The 19,808-nt window shown below is 41.1% G+C and overlaps 3 protein-coding genes across 3 annotated transcripts; 1 reads left to right on the forward strand and 2 right to left on the reverse strand.

Moving 5' to 3' along the window:
• The first annotated feature begins 10,469 nt into the window (after nt 1-10,469).
• On the forward strand, nt 10,470-12,141 carry LOC137743760 (secoisolariciresinol dehydrogenase). Its single transcript, XM_068483703.2, has 3 exons — nt 10,470-10,621; nt 10,711-10,785; nt 10,905-12,141. Exons 1-3 carry the CDS (start codon nt 10,602-10,604, stop codon nt 11,704-11,706), a joined length of 897 nt encoding a protein of 298 aa, XP_068339804.2. The 5' UTR covers nt 10,470-10,601; the 3' UTR covers nt 11,707-12,141.
• A 61-nt stretch (nt 12,142-12,202) lies between these two features.
• On the reverse strand, nt 12,203-13,510 carry LOC137741467 (uncharacterized). The gene is made up of 2 exons (XM_068481173.2): nt 13,137-13,510; nt 12,203-12,645 (listed from the first exon to the last, which is right to left on the reverse strand). The coding sequence occupies exons 1-2, from the start codon at nt 13,422-13,424 to the stop codon at nt 12,385-12,387; spliced, it is 549 nt and encodes a 182-aa protein (XP_068337274.2). The 5' UTR covers nt 13,425-13,510; the 3' UTR covers nt 12,203-12,384.
• A 476-nt stretch (nt 13,511-13,986) lies between these two features.
• On the reverse strand, nt 13,987-19,172 carry LOC137741403 (auxin response factor 23-like). Its single transcript, XM_068481124.2, has 14 exons — nt 18,906-19,172; nt 18,401-18,513; nt 17,995-18,090; nt 17,829-17,885; nt 17,541-17,696; nt 17,198-17,282; nt 16,806-16,896; nt 16,469-16,633; nt 16,226-16,351; nt 16,058-16,133; nt 15,818-15,956; nt 15,070-15,689; nt 14,654-14,844; nt 13,987-14,552 (listed from the first exon to the last, which is right to left on the reverse strand). The coding sequence occupies exons 1-14, from the start codon at nt 19,018-19,020 to the stop codon at nt 14,459-14,461; spliced, it is 2,124 nt and encodes a 707-aa protein (XP_068337225.2). The 5' UTR covers nt 19,021-19,172; the 3' UTR covers nt 13,987-14,458.
• Nucleotides 19,173-19,808: the final 636 nt, after the last annotated feature.

Here is a 19,808-nt window from a genome sequence, read left to right on the forward strand (position 1 = left end):
GGGATACTTTCTTGAGTTTATCCTTTTAGCTTCATCTGCATTTTTCATGTATTTCTACAGGTTCTATAATAACATATAGAGTTTATGCATGTTGTTTGTTGATTAGCCAATTTAGCCTTGATTTATTGTTTATGTAGCTTCTACTAGGCAAGCATATTTGCCAGTTCTTTGGAAAAATGTCAAAGCAAATGCAAATTATGCAAAGTTCGCAATGGTCCGATCTTCCTCCCGAACTCGTGTCAAACATAGCAGAGCGTCTAGACCCGATCGAGCTTTTGAAATTCCGCGGTGTCTGCAAGGGATTGAAATTCTGCTTCTTTCACAGCTTCAGTTCAGATTGAATCTAAACCAGACTTTAAACCCTGGTTTCTATTATATGGGGAGGAAGAGGATCATTAAAAATCTTTCGGCAAATGCCAATTGTTAACCGAAACCTGTCAAAAATTCACCATGAGGCTTCCATAACTGGATGGAGCAACTTGCCTGGCATGGAACCAACGATGGCTTTTAGTATTCAAACAAGGTTCTTCAATGTTCTTCTTTAGGCCCTTCTCAAGAACAAAAATAAACCTTCTGAAAAGCCCTCATATCTCGAAACTCTCTGATCATGCTGCCGCATTTTCATGTCCCCCAGTTGGCCAAGATTGTACTGTTTGTGTCATGTACCATGTCGATAACAATTTACTGAAGCTGAACGTACTTAGCCGCGGAGCCAGAGAGTGGATCGAGTACAGCTTCATATGTTCAGGAATAGGTACACTAAAATGTGCAGCTTACCGGACTCACTAACAAAAATTCTATTTCAGCAACCATACAGACGGGGCTGCTCATTGTTGATGCTTGTAAAATTGGGGTAGACCCCGAATCTTGTCGCTATGCAAAATCTGTTCCTGCAAAGCCTACGAAACCCAAGTCGGAAAAATTTTTGCCGGACAAGAACTATTTCAAAAAAAATGACATGAAGAAGAAGCTAGGGTTTGCAGAAGATGAGGATGTTTCATTTTCTATTTGCGGGACTCAGAGGCAGTCAGATGGCATGAACAATTTTGTCCACAGCGAGACCCTTAGTGATCGTAAACGTGATTGAGAGTCGAAGACCCGTCAGTTCAACGGGGTATGGATCTACCCAAAGTTCTACCAAACCTCTCCAAGTGATCAGACTTGGTAATATTTATCAATTACTAGATCAAATCGATTCAGATATTGGTTTTTGGATTTTGCTTAATTTTTTGTTGGTGAACTTGGTTTTGCTACTTTTGCCACAATAATTGTAGCCATTGCCAGCCACACTTTACTTCTTTTAGTACTGTTTAACATTCTTCCTCATCAAAATAAGCACTCAATGGCACGGAGAGTGTTGTTTATAACGAGACGAATTATTTTTCGAGCTATGATGATGCGGAAGAATGGACAAAATGTGACTTCAAAGGGGTATATGGATCTACCCTAGACTCTGTTAAGAATCAATGTCAAAATTAGGTATGGTTGAGTGGAAAGTTAGGCAATGTTGTAGGTGAAGTAAGTGTGTGAGGTTGGTGAAGTAAGTGGAGGTTGTAGGTGAAGTAGGTGGATGTTGTAGGTGAAGTAGGTGGATGTTGTAGGTGAAGTAAGTGTGTGGTGTAACTTTCATTTGGTTTGCTATAAATACCTAAGTCCTCAAGCATTGTATATCATCCAAGGAGAAACAAAGCCTAGAGCTAAATAAGAAAAGCTTTGCTAATTAGTTTGTTTTGTGAGCTTTCTTTAAGAGTGTGCTCTATTTTCTTCTTCTTGGGATCATTAGAGTTATCTTGGATACTCTTCTTATTCAACAATTGGTATCAGAGCCAAGTCGGTCAGGGATCGTTCTTGGTAGAGCATTGGTTGTAAAGTCTCTTGAATTTCCGAGTATGCTCTGTGGTTGCAGTTTTGACTGATCTTCCACATCAGAAAAGATTTCTTGAGATTATTGCTGGGGTTATCACAAACCTTGAGAGGGAGCTTCTTTGTGTCGAGAGTAGTGTATTACTCTGCACGGTAGTCACTCAAGCTTGTTCGGTGTAGTCAAAGTCTTGCTGATACGATGGGTGATCTTCAAGTTGTTGGAGGAATCAAGAAGCTCAACAACCAAAACTATAACACGTGGGCAACGTGTATAGAGTCTTACCTTCAAGGTCAAGACTTGTGGGAGGTTGTCGGTGGTAGTGAAGTTACACAACCGGCAGCGGAAGATGCAAACGGTGTCTTGCGGAAGTGGAAAATTAAAGCAGGCAAATCAATGTTTGCCTTAAAGACCACAATAGAAGAAGAAATGTTGGAGTACATTCAGGATGCTAAAACGCCAAAGGAAGCATGGGACACTTTTGTTACACTCTTTTCGAAGAGGAACGATACAAAATTGCAACTTCTCGAGAATGAGCTGCTATCGATGGTACAACGCGACATGACAATTGCCCAGTACTTTCACAAGGTGAAGTCGATATGCCGCGAAATTTCAGAATTAGATCCAACAGCTCCTATTGGGGAAACCAGGATGAAGAGAATAATTATCCATGGTTTGAGACCCGAATATCGAGGGTTCATTGCCGCTGTACAAGGATGGCCGACCCAACCATCACTTGTTGAGTTCGAGAATTTGCTTGCCGATCAAGAAGCTTTGGCAAAGCAAATGGGAGGGGTCTCGTTAAAAGGTGAGGAGGAAGCGCTCTACACCAAAAGTAAAGGCAGCTTTAAGCAGCATGCTGGTGGTGGATCTAAAAGAAATGGTGACAAGGAAAAAGGTCATCAAGGAGGAGGGAGTTCTCGGCCAGGGGGAGCTCCGAAGTATCACGACAACCGTGGTCAGTCCCAGAATAATAAAAGATTTGAGGGCAAGTGTTACAATTGTGGAAAGAATGGTCATATGGCGAAGGATTGCTGGTTCAAAAGGCCTGCAGAAAGTAACGTCGCCAACTCAGAGAAGAAAATTGAAGATGATTGGGATGTTGTTGCGTCTCTAGCCCTGGAGGAAGAATGGGATGCAGAAACATCATCTTGTTGGTGCTAAGAAAATGAGGCGTTGCCCGACCCAAAAGATTTAGAAGATACATTGCAAGGGAAACTGGGAGACCGAGCTGCCCAAATCCAATCAAGTCCAGATGAGCCTGAAGATTTGCTTGCTGGAGACGATGTCGAGCAAGAAGTACCTAAGAGTACTTGGCAAACAGGTGTGTACCAACAACCACAAGAAGTTAGACCTAGTGAAGTGGAAGTATCAACTCCACAAGCACAACTAAGAAGGTCAACAAGAGTACGAAAGCCAAATCCTAAATATGCCAATGCTGCCATAACTGATGGAGCACCAAAAGAACCTGAGGTGTTTGGAGAAGCATCACAGAGTTCTGAATGGATAAGAGCTATGGAAGAAGAAATCACTGCGCTTAAGCAAAATCAGACTCGGGATTTGGTGCCAAAGCCAAGGGATATGAAACCCATATCCTGCAAATGGGTGTACAAGATAAAGCGTCGTCCTGATGGTTCAGTTAAAAGGTACAAGGCTCGGTTGGTGGCTCGAGGCTTCTCTCAGCAATACGGACTAGACTATGATGAAACGTTTAGTCCAGTAGCAAAGCTTACAACCGTACGAGTCCTACTTGCACTTGCAGCTAACAAAAATTGGAATCTATACCAAATGGATGTGAAGAATGCTTTCTTGCATGGAGAGTTAGATCGGGAGATCTACATGATGCAGCCAATGGGCTTTGAAAGTAAAGTTCATCCCGAGTACGTGTGCAAGTTGAGGAAAACACTCTACGGTCTAAAACAAGCACCAAGGGCGTGGTATGATAAGATTGCTGAATTTCTAACACAAAGTGGTTATTCAGTAACACCAGCAGATTCCAGCTTGTTTGTCAAAGCCAATGAAGGAAAGCTAGCTATTGTGCTAGTGTATGTGGATGACTTAATCATAACCGGTGATGAAGAGTTCAGAGAGTCAGCCGAAAGAGAAGTGGGAAAGAAGATCCGTTGCCTGCGCACAGATAACGGGGGAGAATATAGCTCAAGTGAGTTCTCTCAATACCTAAGGGAATGTCGAATACGTCATCAGTACACTTGTGCCAACACACCACAACAAAATGGTGTAGCTGAGAGAAAGAACCGACATCTTGCAGAAGTCTGTCGAAGTATGCTACATGCAAAGAACGTACCGGGAAGGTTTTGGGCTGAAGCAATGAGGACTGCAGCCTTAGTGATCAACAGACTTCCTCAACCAAGGTTAGGATTTGTTTCACCCCTTGAGAAACTGTGGAACATGAAACCTACAGTTAGCTACTTTCGAGTATTTGGTTGTGTATGTTATGTATTTGTTCCTGATCATGTACGGAGCAAGTTTGATAAGAAAGCTGTTAGATGTATCTTTGTGGGATACGACAGCCAGAGAAAGGGATGGAAATGTTGCGATCCAACAAGTGGAAGATGTTACACTTCACGAGATGTGGTGTTTGATGAAGCATCTTCTTGGTGGTCCTCAGAGAATGAGGTGCTACCAGACTCCAGAGAATTTGGAGAAAAGCTGCAACAGAAGATGGGGGAGCATACTATCCAACCCCCATTCAAAGATAAATTTCATGCCGTGGGTTCCAATTGAGCCTAAGAAGGCTTCGTCCGGCTGCAAGACGTAAAAGAAAACGCTACTTGGGAGGCAACCCAATGCACTGAATAAAACAAAGCTTGTTCATTAATTTTCGAGAAATTACAAATGTATCTAACAAAGAAAGAGAAAGGTGGAGCCTTCACAAGGGTTGTGTACGTGAGGCCCCACTACGTGGCAACACTCTCGGAGCAGGAGGCATCGGAGCAGGAGGCATCGGAGCAGAAGGCATCGGAGTAGAAGGCATCGGAGCAAGAGGCATAGGAGCGGGAGGCACCGAAGATAGATCATTTAAGGCCCCAATCCTTGGTGGAACGCTAGATGATCCAGGAAAGAGGTGCCTCTGGAAGAAAGCCGCAAACCTTTGACGGTCATCAAGTTCATCAAGCTTCCTCTTCATGCCTGTCGAATAATTGTTGGCAAGCACGTGCAAACTTCGGTTCTCGTACTTAAGCTGTTTGTTCTCTTGCTTAAGACTCTCCACCTCCGCCATCAATGATTCAACCTGACGGGAGCGAGCAAGTAGGCGTTGGCCCATGTTTGACACAGAGCCAGCGCACTGAACACTGAGAGCCAGGGACTCTTGAACGGCCAACTCATCAGACCGTCCTGAAAGCAGCTGACTATCTTTGGGAGTGAGGAGGTTCCGAGCTACTATCGTAGCCGTTGTTGCATCCGTCATCACAGAGTCCTCATCTGTAAGAGGGCCATGAGAAGATAAGAAAGACGGGCACCATACCTTATCCTGACGCGGCGCAACAGGATCATTGCTTAGACTCAAATCTAAGCAAATGTTCGATGGGTTAGATGAGCTAGCCATTTTTCAAGAAGTTAAAAGAGAAGGGTTGGATGGAGTGAAATCTCGACGGGCCGGAGACGATTTCTGGGCAATTTTCAAGTGTGCATTCTAGAGGTGATCGATCACCTTTATTAAAGGAGAGGCGTTCACCGATTCAGAAATGAAGAGACACCACTCTTCAAAACCGGAATTTCCGGCGTAAAGATCGCCATCTCGTCAGACGCAATCCCAGCTTTTCAGAAGACGCGTGGAAGGCGAGAAATCAGCTGCACACTTTTGCCGACAAGCGTGGGAGACAAAGCCGAAAGCTCCCGGCTTTTCAGAAAGCGTGTGCCATTTTGTCGAAAGCTCCCGGCTTTTCAGAAAACGCGTGCCATTTTGTCAAAAGCTCTCTGACAAAGCTGAAGACGCGTGGAGGTAATTTCCGCATCCGCATTGCCACTTGCCATTACAATTCCTATATACATCAACATCCTGAAGGAAGTGGAGAAAAGGCTCTGCAAGAAGAGATTGACATGAGACAGGTCAAGACGAATGATCAAGTTGCGGACTTGTTCACAAAAAGTTTGAGTACAGGCAAGCTCGAAAATTTTCGCTGTCTGCTCAGCACAGTGCAAAGAATGAGAGCTGACATTGAGGGGGAGTGTTAAGAATCAATGTCAAAATTAGGTATGGTTGAGTGGAAAGTTAGGCAATGTTGTAGGTGAAGTAAGTGTGTGAGGTTGGTGAAGTAGGTGGATGTTGTAGGTGAAGTAGGTGGATGTTGTAAGTGAAGTAAGTGTGTGGTGTAGCTTTCATTTGGTTTGCTATAAATACCTAAGTCCTCAAGCATTGTATATCATCCAAGGAGAAACAAAGCCTAGAGCTAAATAAGAAAAGCTTTGCTAATTAGTTTGTTTTGTGAGCTTTCTTTAAGAGTGTGCTCTATTTTCTTCTTCTTGGGATCATTAGAGTTATCTTGGATACTCTTCTTATTCAACAGACTCTACCAAACCTCTCCAAAAGATCTGACTTGGTAAAAATTTGACCAGTGCTTCGTCCATCGATCATGGAATCGAATGCTAGCTTCTCACCATTGTTCTTACCATTGTTGTGCTTCAGTTTACCAGAAAGTGTTAGTAGTTTCCAAGACAAAGTTGGGTGCTTTGACAACTTAACCTCACCAATTAAATCTGCCCCCTTTTAACGAGTAATTTCATCGCGACTGTCACATTGTGACTTGCGGTTCTACATCAGAAATCCATGACATATCAATAATGTCGTGAATTCATATTATAATACATATGCTACGAATTCAAAGATTGACTAACTCCATGACAGATTAGTGGATAGAGATGGAGGAGGAGAAGGATGAAAGCCATAAGCCTTTGCAGGAGAAAACTTCTAATTAAATTCGAAGGAAATAAATGCGAAACAATGTAGGAATTAACAAAACAACCCTAAAACTAATAAAAACGTTGTTTTGAACTCTAAACAACTCCGAACGCCTCTGATCTGCACGCATCATATTTCAAAGCAACTTCTTTAATCCTACGTCAGTGAGTTATTCCTAAAATATGTTTATAAATTTGGGTTCAACTCTAATTGTCAATTTATCCATTTAAGCAAGCTATATTAGTTATTTAATTATTTACTTTTACAGTTCAAGAAGGAAATGAAAAGTTGCAGTGAACTACTGAAATTAGAACTCTCGAGTTGTAGTTATAAAATGGTATAGTAATACTCTTGTGCCAGTAACAACCCTTCGATTGACGTTGTTCTTTTTCTGCTAGGGCTTCTTCATCCTAAATCCCAGAGGTATGAATATTGTTATACATTGTTCGATCGCTATTAATTATGATTTACACACATCCATCTTTTCCGCACGGTCCCTTTTCTCTCTTGTCTTTGCATAGATAAAATCAATCCAGAATCTATGGACAGAAACAAGGAGAGTAGATATAAGGGTATATTTTCGGGTGTGCAGAAATTATTTCCCATCTTTGAATTGAGAGAAATTGAACACCATGTACTATTACAATAATTCGGGTTCAACGAAACTCTTGAAATTCTTGAATTTTGATGATGTCTTTTATGTTTTACGTGTTTTTTCTTGGTGAAATTAGGTATATGCTATGAATGATTAATCCAAAAACCAATTAATTATGAATACTTACAGATAAAGAATGTGCCTTCTTCGCTTTAATCTGTGTAATTCTTTTTCACATGCTCCTTGTTGTGTTTGGTCTGTCTTTTGCCATGTTCCTTAAATTTAACATAAGTAGTTGGGGCCCTTGACAGTAGCAGCCATACATATGCAATGAGCAACTGTGCCAAAAGGTACGAAAGCCAATGGTCCTATCTCCCCCCTGAACTTGTCTCGGATATAGCAGACCGTCTAGGCACCGACGAGCTTCAAAGTTTTCGCACTGTCTGCAAGGCTTGGAATTCAGCTTCTTACACAGCTGTTGCCAAAGTCGAACCTGCACCGGATATTAAACCCTGGTTTCTACTCTATGGGATCACGGACAATGAGCTTAACAAAGATTCTGATCTTCAAAGCCAGTTATTGGTAAAAAAAAGTGGAGAAAAGTACCCGATATGTCTTCCGCAACTTGATGGAACGACAAGTTGCCTTGCCTCGAACCAAGGATGGCTTCTTTTGTTCCAACCAGGAGGTTCAATGTTCTTTTTTCGCCCCTTCGTTCCAATGAAAATAGACCTCCCGAAATTCCCAGCCTCAGAGCTCTCTGATCATGTTGCTGCATTTTCGTCTCCCCCAACTTCCCAAGATTGCATGGTTTGCGTCATGAGCCGGAAGAGTGATGGAGAATTTGAGCTGAATGTGCTTCACCGTGGAGCCAATGAATGGACACAACACAAGTATGATCGTCCCATTGATACAATCAAATGCGCTGCTTATCGCAACGGAGAATTCTACTTTCTAGACAGCAAGAGTGGTTATATCACGTTTGCTAAAGACCTGAGCTGGAATCGTGATTATTTAGTTGAAGTTAGCAATGAAGAGACTGAATGCAGGCCACCGCGGGATTATTTTTATACCGAGGACAGTTATTTTCAGACGAAGGACATGAAGAAGAAGCTGGGGTTGGCAGATGATGTCTCGATATCTACGTGTGGGACACTAAAGCAGTATGATGGCCTTCCCGAGTTTGTTTTCAATGAGACTATTTCCAGTAATCGTGTTCAAGAACTTGAAAGCCGGCAATTCAAAGGGGTATGGATCTACCCGAAAATGTTCTATCAAACCTCTCTGAAAGATGAGATATGGTAAGGCTGCGTACGTTGGACATTTCTTCCAGCCTTTGTAAAGCAAGGAGCCTTGTTGGCTTTAGATCGCCCTTACTACCGGTCTGACTTTCATACTGATTTTCTTCTGTTCTCTGAGGAACTTAATTTACTTGTCGAAAGAAGCCTTTTAAAAAGTTGAATTGCTTTTTGGGTTTTATTTTTTGTTGGCGAAGTTCAATTTAATTTATTAATTATGCTACATTTTGAGTTTAAGAAGGTGACGATGAAGTGCATATGATTCAGTTGTTGAAAATCGACATACTATTTCGTATACACGAATGCCAAATCGTAACTAAGGAATTCAGTTGGAATGCAGTTTAAACCCAAAACAACTTATGGCAAAAACTTCATCATTCCATGTCATCCTGTGTATATGTTTTTCCTTCGTGATCGACATACTTTAAGGTATTAAAATTGTATCAATCTGTGCTTTTGGTTTGAATTGATTGTATGATAATTTATTATAAATTGATGAGGTGGTGAGCTTGAGACTCTTATATGGGCCGTGTAAGCTAGTTGCATCACATCAACAAAAAAAACTCATCAATTTAATGGGGGGTAACGTTCAAAGAGACAAAAAATGTATATTGAAGCAAAGATAAAATTTAAGTACCAAAAATAAAGATCACACATTACAAGAGAAGTAAAACAATAATCTCATTCAATATCACAAAGTTAACCGAGAACATAATGAATTAGTTCTGAATCTAGAATGCATTTTACCACAGTAGCGTAAAACAATCATATCTATGCACCCTGGTACATGTTTGCTTTCCACGGACCCCCTCCCCCTAACAACTAACAATTTAACCCATTAACGCTATTTTGTGGGGGAGTATGAGGTTGACGTTTATTCCATATATACTTCTTGTGCAGCAAGAAATGTGGATGAGGACGAAGGTCATGAAGGGTAATGTCTTAAGAATCAGTCTAGAAATTGTTGGTTATGAAATATTTGCATGTGTCATCAAACTTCAACTTGTTGGTTATGAAAAATTCGAATTTATTTACGATACTACCACTGCAGCAAAAACTTCAACTTATATACAAAATTGTCACCGCCCATTGTCCATATAATTAAAGAAAGTTAGGTGTCTTTGGATTAAAAACAAAAAAGTTTATGAAGCCCTTTTGTATTAGTTTTCTAGAGAAAATAAGAAATAAAAATCATACCTTCCAATTTTATAGGCTTTCTTATAATTTGGAAAGATGCCACATTTGTTCCAAAAATGCACTTAAATCCCAATACCATGAGAAATGACACTTCCACCGCCACCTTATGAGACCATTTTGTCATGTCCATCATCACCATTTCAATGACAAAAACTTAAAAATCGTAATGTTATTAATAAGTTGGTCGTTGAAAAATTTATGACAATCCATATAAAATCTCTACAATTCAGCAAAAGTACATCATTTAATTTACTTGTTTTTCAAAAAAGCATACATTAAAAGTCTAAAAAAATCTTTAAAAAAAATTATAATAATCGGTAAAAGCGTACTAAAATCTGGTCAAAATCTCTCACTTTAAAACTCAACAAAAATCCATAGAAATCATATACACCGCACCCACCTTAGAGAAACTGTTGGAGATGTGACAAAATCATATACAAATTTCTGTACCAAAAACAAAGAAACAAAATGCATGTGTCACATGCACGTGTAACGCAGTCATTGGACCACACGTCCACATGTGCACCAATATATTAAGAATGCTTTATTTTTCTTGAGCCTTCCTTTCTTACCTTCTTCCTACTTGTCGGTCCAACCCCAACCAAAAGCACATATAGTCAACAGCTGGCCAAGATTTGAAGAAGGGTAGAAATTCACTCAAGGGTGCAAGTTGAACCAGTTGAACCAGTTGAGCTCAAATATCAGAAACCCCATCTTTGTCCTTCAAGTATGCTCAGGGTTGCATTCAGGTAAGCTTCTCCTTCTTTTTTTTCTTTATAGTTCGAGCGATATTCTAATTTATTTACTCTAATAATGAAGAATTCGAACTTGAGTGCAGAAAAAATGTTGCCATTTCAAGAGCTATTTTGGCTTCCCTGAGCTTCAAGATGGGGTTTTCATCCCATAACGGGAGGTAGGCGAAATCGAATAGGTATTCGGGTGAATAGTTCAAATTCCCGGATACCTTTTTTTCGATTTCATTTCTCATCTGCTTGCCCTTTGGTTGATTTGTTTTCATGTTGGACAAAGCAGACTTGAAGGCAAAGTGGCCCTGATTACCGGAGCAGCAAGCGGCATAGGTAAAGCAACCGCATCGAAATTCATCAGCAATGGCGCCAAAGTTGTCATTGCCGATATCCAACAGGACCTCGGCCAGCTTACGGCGAAAGAGCTCGGTCCAAACGCGACGTTCATTGCCTGTGATGTCACGAAAGAGTCCGACATCTCCAACGCCGTCGATTTCACCATCTCCAAACATAGCCAGCTTGACATTATGTACAGCAATGCTGGGGTACCCTGCTACACACCCCCGAGCATGGTGGACCTCGACCTAGCAGCATTCGACCGCGTCATGAGCATTAACGTGCGTGGAGTCGTGGCAGGAATGAAGCACGCATCGCGCGTGATGATCCCGCGTAAAACTGGCTCCATTCTTTGCACAGCCAGCGTGACGGGACTGATGGGAGGACTCGCACAGCACACATATTCCGTGTCCAAGTCTGCTGTCATTGGCATTGTGAAGTCCGTGGCTTCAGAGCTATGCAGGCATGGAATCCGTGTCAACTGCATATCGCCATTTGCGATTCCAACCCCGTTTGTGATCGAGGAACTGACTCAAATTTTCCCGGGGGTTGATAGACAACGGCTGATGGAAATAACGCACAGTGCTGGCGTCTTGGCCGGAGCAAAATGCGAACCCAACGACGTTGCCAACGCTGCACTTTACCTAGCTTCAGATGAGGCTAAATATGTTAGTGGCCATAATTTGGTTGTTGATGGAGGTTTTACATCTTTCAAGAATTTGGAATTTCCTGCACCAGATCAGGTGCATTAAGCATTCACTCATTGTCACTACTTATTTGCAAAGTGATGTAGAACAAATAGCAAGTTGATTGAAGAGGAGATGGACAGACAGAAGTCTAAGAATTTTCATATTTGGCGTCCGTTTTCCAATTTTGGCCCATGGTACCTCTCTGGAAAGAAAACGATGCTACGGTTCAAACTCACTTCTTTGATGTAATGTACGATGGAATTTGACCATCCGAGATCGTTTAGACTCCCAAAACTGCATTTTAAGTTCTGTAATAAAAATCGAACTTTTCATTTGTCATACAATTAACGTCGTTTTACTTTCATTTAATTTCTTAAGGCCTTGAGTTATTCCAAGGTGTTGTAAACTTGTAATCATTTTATTTAAGCCATTGTCTGGCTCCTGTTGTAATCATCTATCAATTGTTAATTAAACAACCGTTCGAGATTTCTCTCAAAATCTAGTGGACTCCAGAGCTCATTCTTAGGACTTATGTTGGTATCCCTCATTTGCATCATGCTGAGTGACAAAGGATACACATCTATATATTCACTGTGTCCAAAATTCTCTCTGCAAGACGTCCGTTCTTTCTATAAAACTGACTATTCGGACAGACGTTTTGAGAAAAAACATATACTTTTATTACATAGGAAACGCAGGACAAGATAAATTTTGTAAACCTTGAACTGGACTGAGGGACAATTAGGCCTGCTCTATCCGTTGGGAAATCAAATTCACGGCCGCGTTGGCTGACGAGAACGCGCCGTGAAAGCTTTCCTGGTAGGAAATGGATTCCAATTCTCTGGCCATCTTCAACAGAATCTCACCCAAATCCGTCTGTTTTTCGAGTAAAGAATCGTAGTAGGACTGAGCAGCAACCTTGCTGATTTCGACATTGGTGGGTTCCGGGCAGTACTCATCGTCCAACCACTTGTGCAAAGTAGCCCTCAGCCACTCTGATTCCTGGAATTTTCATTTACGTAAGTTAAAAGCATCACAAACAAGTCCCTCGAAACTCACTTTCGTAGTAAAACGGACACTTAGAAGTACCGTTTTGAAGAAAAACGTTGTGTCTAACCATGTGGCAAACTTGCACTAAAGGGCAAGGAATTTCTCGCTAACATTATCAGTTGTCACGAAATTAAACTTATTATGCATGTTTTAAACTTTTGAGAGCACACTTATTACAATTGTTACTCGAGCGACTATTGCATTTGTACTAATAGACGCAGAATTTCTCGCTAACATTATCAGTTGTCACGAGACTACTGCGGATAGAAATAAAGCACGATGCAGGCGGTGTTATTGCAACTAACTATTATTATACTCGAGCAACTATTGCATTTGCACTGGTAGACGAAGAATTTCTCGTTAACATTGTCAATTGTCACGAGACTAAACAAAGTGAACATAAATTAGAAGGTACGAACACTTAGAAAAAAGGAAAGTTGTACCTCCAGGGCCTTTGAGGGGGTCAACCAATGTTGTGGGACCACAAGGTCTTGAACTTGGGCATCTGGGTCGTCTTCTTCTTGCTCATTGCTCTGTGGGTTCGAGGAAAACTGAGATCTTGCAGCAGTTTGCGACTTCCGGAGATCATTCCGACGGCGAATCGGGTGCGGTGAAAACCGGAAATTGAGCGCAGGCGTAGCGACATTGACTAGAGCGGAGATATTCGTGGAAGAGGGTGGAGGAAATTTTGGAACGGATGTGATTGGTGGAGCTGGACACACAGATTTCATGCTTTTAGATTGGGGGAGTTTGGTTTGGGTTATTTTCTTCCTCTGTTTCTGTTGGATTTTGTCTGGTGAGAAAACGGTTGGTGGCGGTAAACTTTGTAACGTTTTGATCCCTTTGGATTAGGGTCGGCGGCCTATGGGTACTACGATGTGAGGGGGGCCCAAACAAGGCCCAATATAAACGAGAATCCTCTATATTATGAACACGTACTTAATACGAACAATTGAAATGTCATAACTTGAAGAAAAAAAATTTAGTAAAAATATTCTATGAGATTGGCATAACTCTATACTTTGATCCTTGACAATAAAATCGATTGAAGTGGCTCCTGAATTTGTCTAATGTAAATCATTATGATGCTTATGTAAAAAAATCAGTCAATGTCCTCATTAAATTGTCACGTAAACGATTGCGTGACCACTTTTTTGTCAAGCCAACCCCTCCACTTAGAGAAGATATTGAAAGATATTTCATGGAAATACATGGAAATATCAAAATGATTTACAGTGGACAAACTCAAATACCACTTCTATCAATTTTGACTGTTAGTGAACAAAGTGAGGATTTGTGTCAATCTCAATGACCTTTTTTACTAAAACTTATGCAAATTCTAGAGTCCATTAGTCAGATCACGTGATTGTGCAACAGTTCAAAGGTCTATTACAACATCTAATGAGTATTATATCGTCTGATTTGCTTAATACGCTATCTAATTGGTCACTTGTAGGCGTTCGTACTTTATACGTTCTAGCAACTTAAAAAGATAACAATCGTCCAATTGTAAAATCTTAGGCTTCCTGTATCACAAAACACTAGCATTCTTCAAACAACAAACAACGATATTTTTATGCTTTTGGTTTAACTTAAACAACATGCATACTGAATTTGCATTGCTACCCTTGAACAGCAAATTGTCACGGTTGCGTTGGCATACATACCGCAAAGCGCACATCGGTGTTTCAAGTAGACATGTTTGCCGGTACCATGTGTTCGCTGTCTTGCGCCAGATAAACACTTGTGACCTCTTAGCGAATCCTTAGACAGATACTGCATTCAGGGAGCCTGGATTCAGATTGTCGATTTCATTTTTTGGACAGATGAACAATCGCTGCGCCATGGACAGGAATTCGCTGCATATGTAGCGTGATTACCAAGTTAGTAACAGATCAGACGGTAAAGCACAACAGATATCGAAAACTTTTAAGTCACAGCATAAGTTCTAGTTCTTAACTGCCACGGGTAATCTCCTACCAGCATCCTGTATCCGACGTCATCCATGTAGGTTACCTGCCATCCACTGCTTCCACCGATCAGGCTTCCTTTGAAATCAAACATCTGGTCAAGCTCACAAATGAGTTCATTGTAACCATCAAAGTGCGTAAGATCAATCGATCTTCCAACAGGAGCTCCGTGTTTGAGCACCTGAAAGAGCATCGAAATCTTGTCAAGATTAGCCAGCCTTCAGCAACCAATCCACCCTATGCGGATGCTTGCTTGTTAAGTAAACATCCAAATACATCGTAAGTGCAATCGCTAAAGTATAATTTGATTGAATAATTTAGAATGCGAAATACAATTCAATTAGCATAATTTTTTCTTCAACTTGTTCGGAAAGGCAACTCAGAAGACGTTTCACGCATAATGTACCTTTATGCAACTCCTGTTACTGACAGAGCAACATTTCCTGCATTGTTTCTCTGACCGAACACCAGACATACTCTTCGATGTCTCTGACAGCTGGATTGTTTCAGAAACACTTGAATGATACGTTGGAGGAGTAGAACAAGGACTATAAAGTTCAATAGAATTGGCAACTTGGGGTGAAGGAAGCTCCGGGTAACTAGTAACTATATTGACTCCAAAAAGCATTGTGGTCTTGGGTTGGACAAGTGGCGATTGAGTCTCGTTCCTCAGTTCGAAGGTTCTCAATTTCTGGGACCCTGAGGACCAAATATTTGGAACTGACATGCTTCTTTTACACGCGCCGCTGTCAAAGACTCCAAAACCAAACTTTGGTGGCCATTGGTTAGTAAGGCTTGGAGCTTTTGGACTGCCAGGACATTGATAAAGTGAGTCGTTTATTGGAACGTTGAGATTGTTTTCCAATCCCAACTGTGTGTAGTCCCAGTCAGGATTTGGGGGTGGAATGAACTGTAATAGCTGTTTTGGTGTACGCGGTCCATGAGCAGGTGGATCACTAGTTTCTTGACCTTGAAAGACCTTTTTTTTTCTTGGACGTGTGGACTCAACTGAAATCAGCAACGAGCCTAATAAGAGAAAAAGAGAGATAAGTTGAAGAACCCTGAGCTAAATTCCATTAAAACTGAAGTGAAGAATGAAGCGTTTATCAAATCTAGGCAAACTTTCCGCAAGGAGATATATAAGAGTTACTGACCATTCCTGGCCAAGCTAGAAATCCCGGGTGATGGCAAACCAGGTAAACGTGCCCTCTTGTTAGGTTTGAGAGGTACGATATTCCAAGGAGAGAGCCTTTCAGAATGGAAGCATGTATCTGATGCGGTATCCAATCGCACCTGGAAGGACACATAAAAAAAATAAAAATGGAATGATTAGAAACAGATGCTAAGATAATTATTGATCAGATTGAAATGGTCAGAAAACGGAACTTGGGTACCTTCAGACGCCTCCATTCTGAATTGGGCCACCTCAAATAATCGTTGTCCTCGATATCTATAATAGTTCCTTCCAACCTGTTTCATACAATAACATGTTCGGTCAAAAGATCGCAGCTGTTTAACTTTTATCCATCCATTCTTGCATTCGCAAGTCATGGCTTGATTACCTCTTCTTCTGATCTGCACATTCTTCACCTTCGGAATACATTCTGAATCTCATTCCAATGGAATAGTCAATTTCGGCTGATTTCATGTATCGATCATAAGGAATTATGAATGCAGCAGGGCTTGTCCTGCAGACACAAAAACAGATTCATGCTTAAAACATACGAAAATGTGTATAGTAGTACCCAATGACACTTTACACATTCAAACTAAAAGTTATTAGCTCATAGGATCAAATAGCTTACCATGGACGGTAGTAAACAGTAAACATGGTACCAGTAGAAATGGCATGGAGAGCGCTCGCAAGTATGCCATGCTGCATGCTGTGGCCAGAAATGAGAGAAGCTGATGCAGTATCTTGTGTTTTGGTCGCACGGTGTATGCCAACACGCAGTTCTCCATTTTCTCCTCTGTGAAGTAAGAATAACTTTCATTAGGTAACTGGAACTGAAGACTAATAACTAAAAGAAAATTCCTACAGATTAATTAATTAACCTTTTAACTGAGGAGGGAAGAGAGGGGGGGGGGGGGGGACAGAGAGAGAGAGAGAGAGAGAGAGAGAGAGACAGAGAGAGAGCATACCTGGCAAAGATACATTCATCCCCAGAAACAAGTCTTTTTGCAGTCACAAACGTAGTCCAACCACTAGTAAGCAAGTGCCTCCTTGGCTGACCTACATTATGGGGAATGCATCATAAGTTTAAGATTACTCTTATCTGATGAATGCAGTTGAGAAGGTTAAGCGAAAAACACGCATGATTTGTAAACCATAAAGGTGATTACATGTGCAGAAACTCGTTTGCAGTTGGATTATTTTGCATAATGTATTGCACAGAATCAGCCTTGCATTCTTTTTCGCCTTGGCACGATGAAGAATTTTTAAATTTTCTAAAACTACTACAAAAAGGTACTAATAATCACACTTAAGTTGGTTTCACAGATGAATGTTCAAGAGCGTCTGAATTTAAAGATACCTCGATATATATGGCGAAAATGCCATTCCTTTCCCTGCAAGTCTTTTGCTACCAAATCTTGTACCGGTGGTTGCTGAGACATGTCCTGCAAAACATTTGTAACATTTAAATGAACTAGCTTCTTAACCACATTATTTGATATAAATATCATGAGGTAGAAATGAGTGGAAAAGGTGAAGAACTGATGCAAGACTGCCGATGACACTTGCATAATCCAAAGTAATAGAAACAATAGACGCCTAATTCAAATTTATCAAGGCCTTTATCCAACTGATTAATTACTTAATGTGTATCATGTAATTTCAAACGGGTGTTATTTCGATGGAAAGACAAGGATACCAACCAGAGCTGGAAGGCATTCTTCAGCTTGTCGCTTCGGAACTGAGAATCCACCGTGTGAGCTTGTGTCTGACGGGGTAAGTGTCTTGCTAAAGGATAGTGTACTGGTTCGCCGAGGCAAGGGTGGAGTATTTTCTTCCTCTAAACTTAGCTGGTCTCGCTGCAAGGTGCCAAAGCAGTAAACTTATGTTGATATTACATTCAAAATGTCAGAAGGAAGTTCCAAAGCAGATAATAACGTAGATTTCCAATGAGGCCCTAAACAAAGTCATCTTAGCACTCATTAGCTAACCTTGGTCACAGGGAGCAAGGTGATTTGAGCATACACTTCGTCTGTGTGAACTTCAGCCTACAAATGAGCCATGTTGTCATTCGACAACAACCAAATTCAGATCAATCGCGAGCCGTTGAATTTTCAATTGCACATTTTGTTACACATCAAGAGAGAACACACTTACCTTGAGTTGAACACATACAACATTGCAGAGGATCTTGGGAGGCAAATTGTATCTTGGCATTTCCATTTCACCGTCTTGATTTGCATATGCCTCAACCTGTTCTAGATCAACAAGCAAACATGTCATCTATTTCAAACTCCTCACGCGAAAAATCGAAAGGATCAACTGAAGTTCATAATCCGTGATGTATTTTTTTGTTCATGCCCCCATTCTCAATGGACCATCAAAACAGTAAGAAAGAAAGTTACGTACGCCAGAGATGACACTATAACATTATACTTGTACTATAATGACATTCCCGTTGCGTGAATGTTTTTCACAATTTACTAGGAAAAAACAGACCAAGGGACAATGGAGCTGCCACAAAAGAAAAAGTAGCAAGGGGATCAGGGGTGAGGAAGAGAACCTGTTCCATATGACCTTGAAGAAAGTAGAAAACCTTCTCGCCGGGGCGGGGAACGTAAACATTCGCCCCGGCGCACGCATACCATAAGTGTGTGTACAAATCATCTTTCTCACCTAACATCAAAATTCAAATCACATTCTGGCTTCAACAGAAAAATCATAACAACACAAAAACAAAATATTAAAAAAAAATTTGGGGAAAAACTCAAACCATGAGAACCCTATCTCAGATATCTCTGAAAAATCAACACCCCATTGAGGATTTTGCGGTTTTGATTCAAATTTTAATAATTAAAAAATAGAGTTATATAAAAAAATAAAAAAATAAAAAAATAAAACCATATTTTATGCTAAAAACTGAAACAAAATCATTAAAATTTAATAATGGTCACAACTGGACATAAAATTAAAATTAGTAACTAACAAAAATTATTAAAATTAGAAATTAAAAATCTAAAACTAAAACAGTACAAATTAAGCAAGAGGACACCGGTTCAGCTCTACACCTTGGTTGTTGTTAGCTGCCGGCAAGGCGGCAGCGTCGGTACATCCTCTGCTTTCTCCAGCATTCACGGTGGCGGTCGGCGGTGGTCCTTCCACACCAGCGGTTCTCGGCACCATATCTATTGATCAATTTTTTCTCTCCGCCGTCTGTAAAATAGGAAAAGTTGCAGAATGAAAAACTCAGAAAAATAGAAAAAAAAATGGTGAGAAATTAGTAGGAGGAGCTAGAGCCGAAGTGGACAAATAGGCGTTGAGAATCGGGTGTACCCGCGTCCACCGTAAAGTTACCTGCTTCCTTTAACGGCCTCTCTCTCTCTCTCTCTCTCTCTCTCTCTCTAAGATCACACTTTCTCTTCCTCCACTGCTATATCACACTTCACGCCACCACACAGCCCGGTCGTTTCACGCCGCTTCTCTCTCTCCTCTCTATCTCTCTCTACAAAAACGCTGGCGGCGTGAGAGAGGCGTTGATCTTTCGGTTTGTTGTAACGTTTAATGGAAGCAGCAAGAGAGGAGAGAGAAAGCAGCTTTCTCTCTCTAATGCCTGCTTGATTCGGTACACCTGCGCCTGCCAGGCCCTTTTTGCTCCTCCCTTTCTCTCTCTCTCTCCCCTCCCCCTCACTCTCTCTATCTATCTACACACACTCTCTCTCTCTCTCTCTCCTCACAGTTCTACACTCCACGAGTCGTTCTCTGTCCGAGCTGTGCTGGCTGGGCGATGTTTGCTAATCTACGCCGATGAGTCCGATGCGCTCTTTTTGCATGCTCTCTAATCTCTCATGCATCTCTCTCTCCGTCGCCTTTTCCCGCTTGCGTGTCGTGGTCCGGGACTTAATTGTTTTGTCCTTTACTTGATTAATTAGTTGGTTAATCAGTTAAATATTGTGTTTTTTTCGGGCCATGGA

Source organism: Pyrus communis, chromosome 11 (assembly GCF_041283825.1).
Source record: "Pyrus communis isolate YQ-2024b chromosome 11, ASM4128382v1, whole genome shotgun sequence".
Taxonomy (NCBI): domain Eukaryota; kingdom Viridiplantae; phylum Streptophyta; class Magnoliopsida; order Rosales; family Rosaceae; genus Pyrus; species Pyrus communis.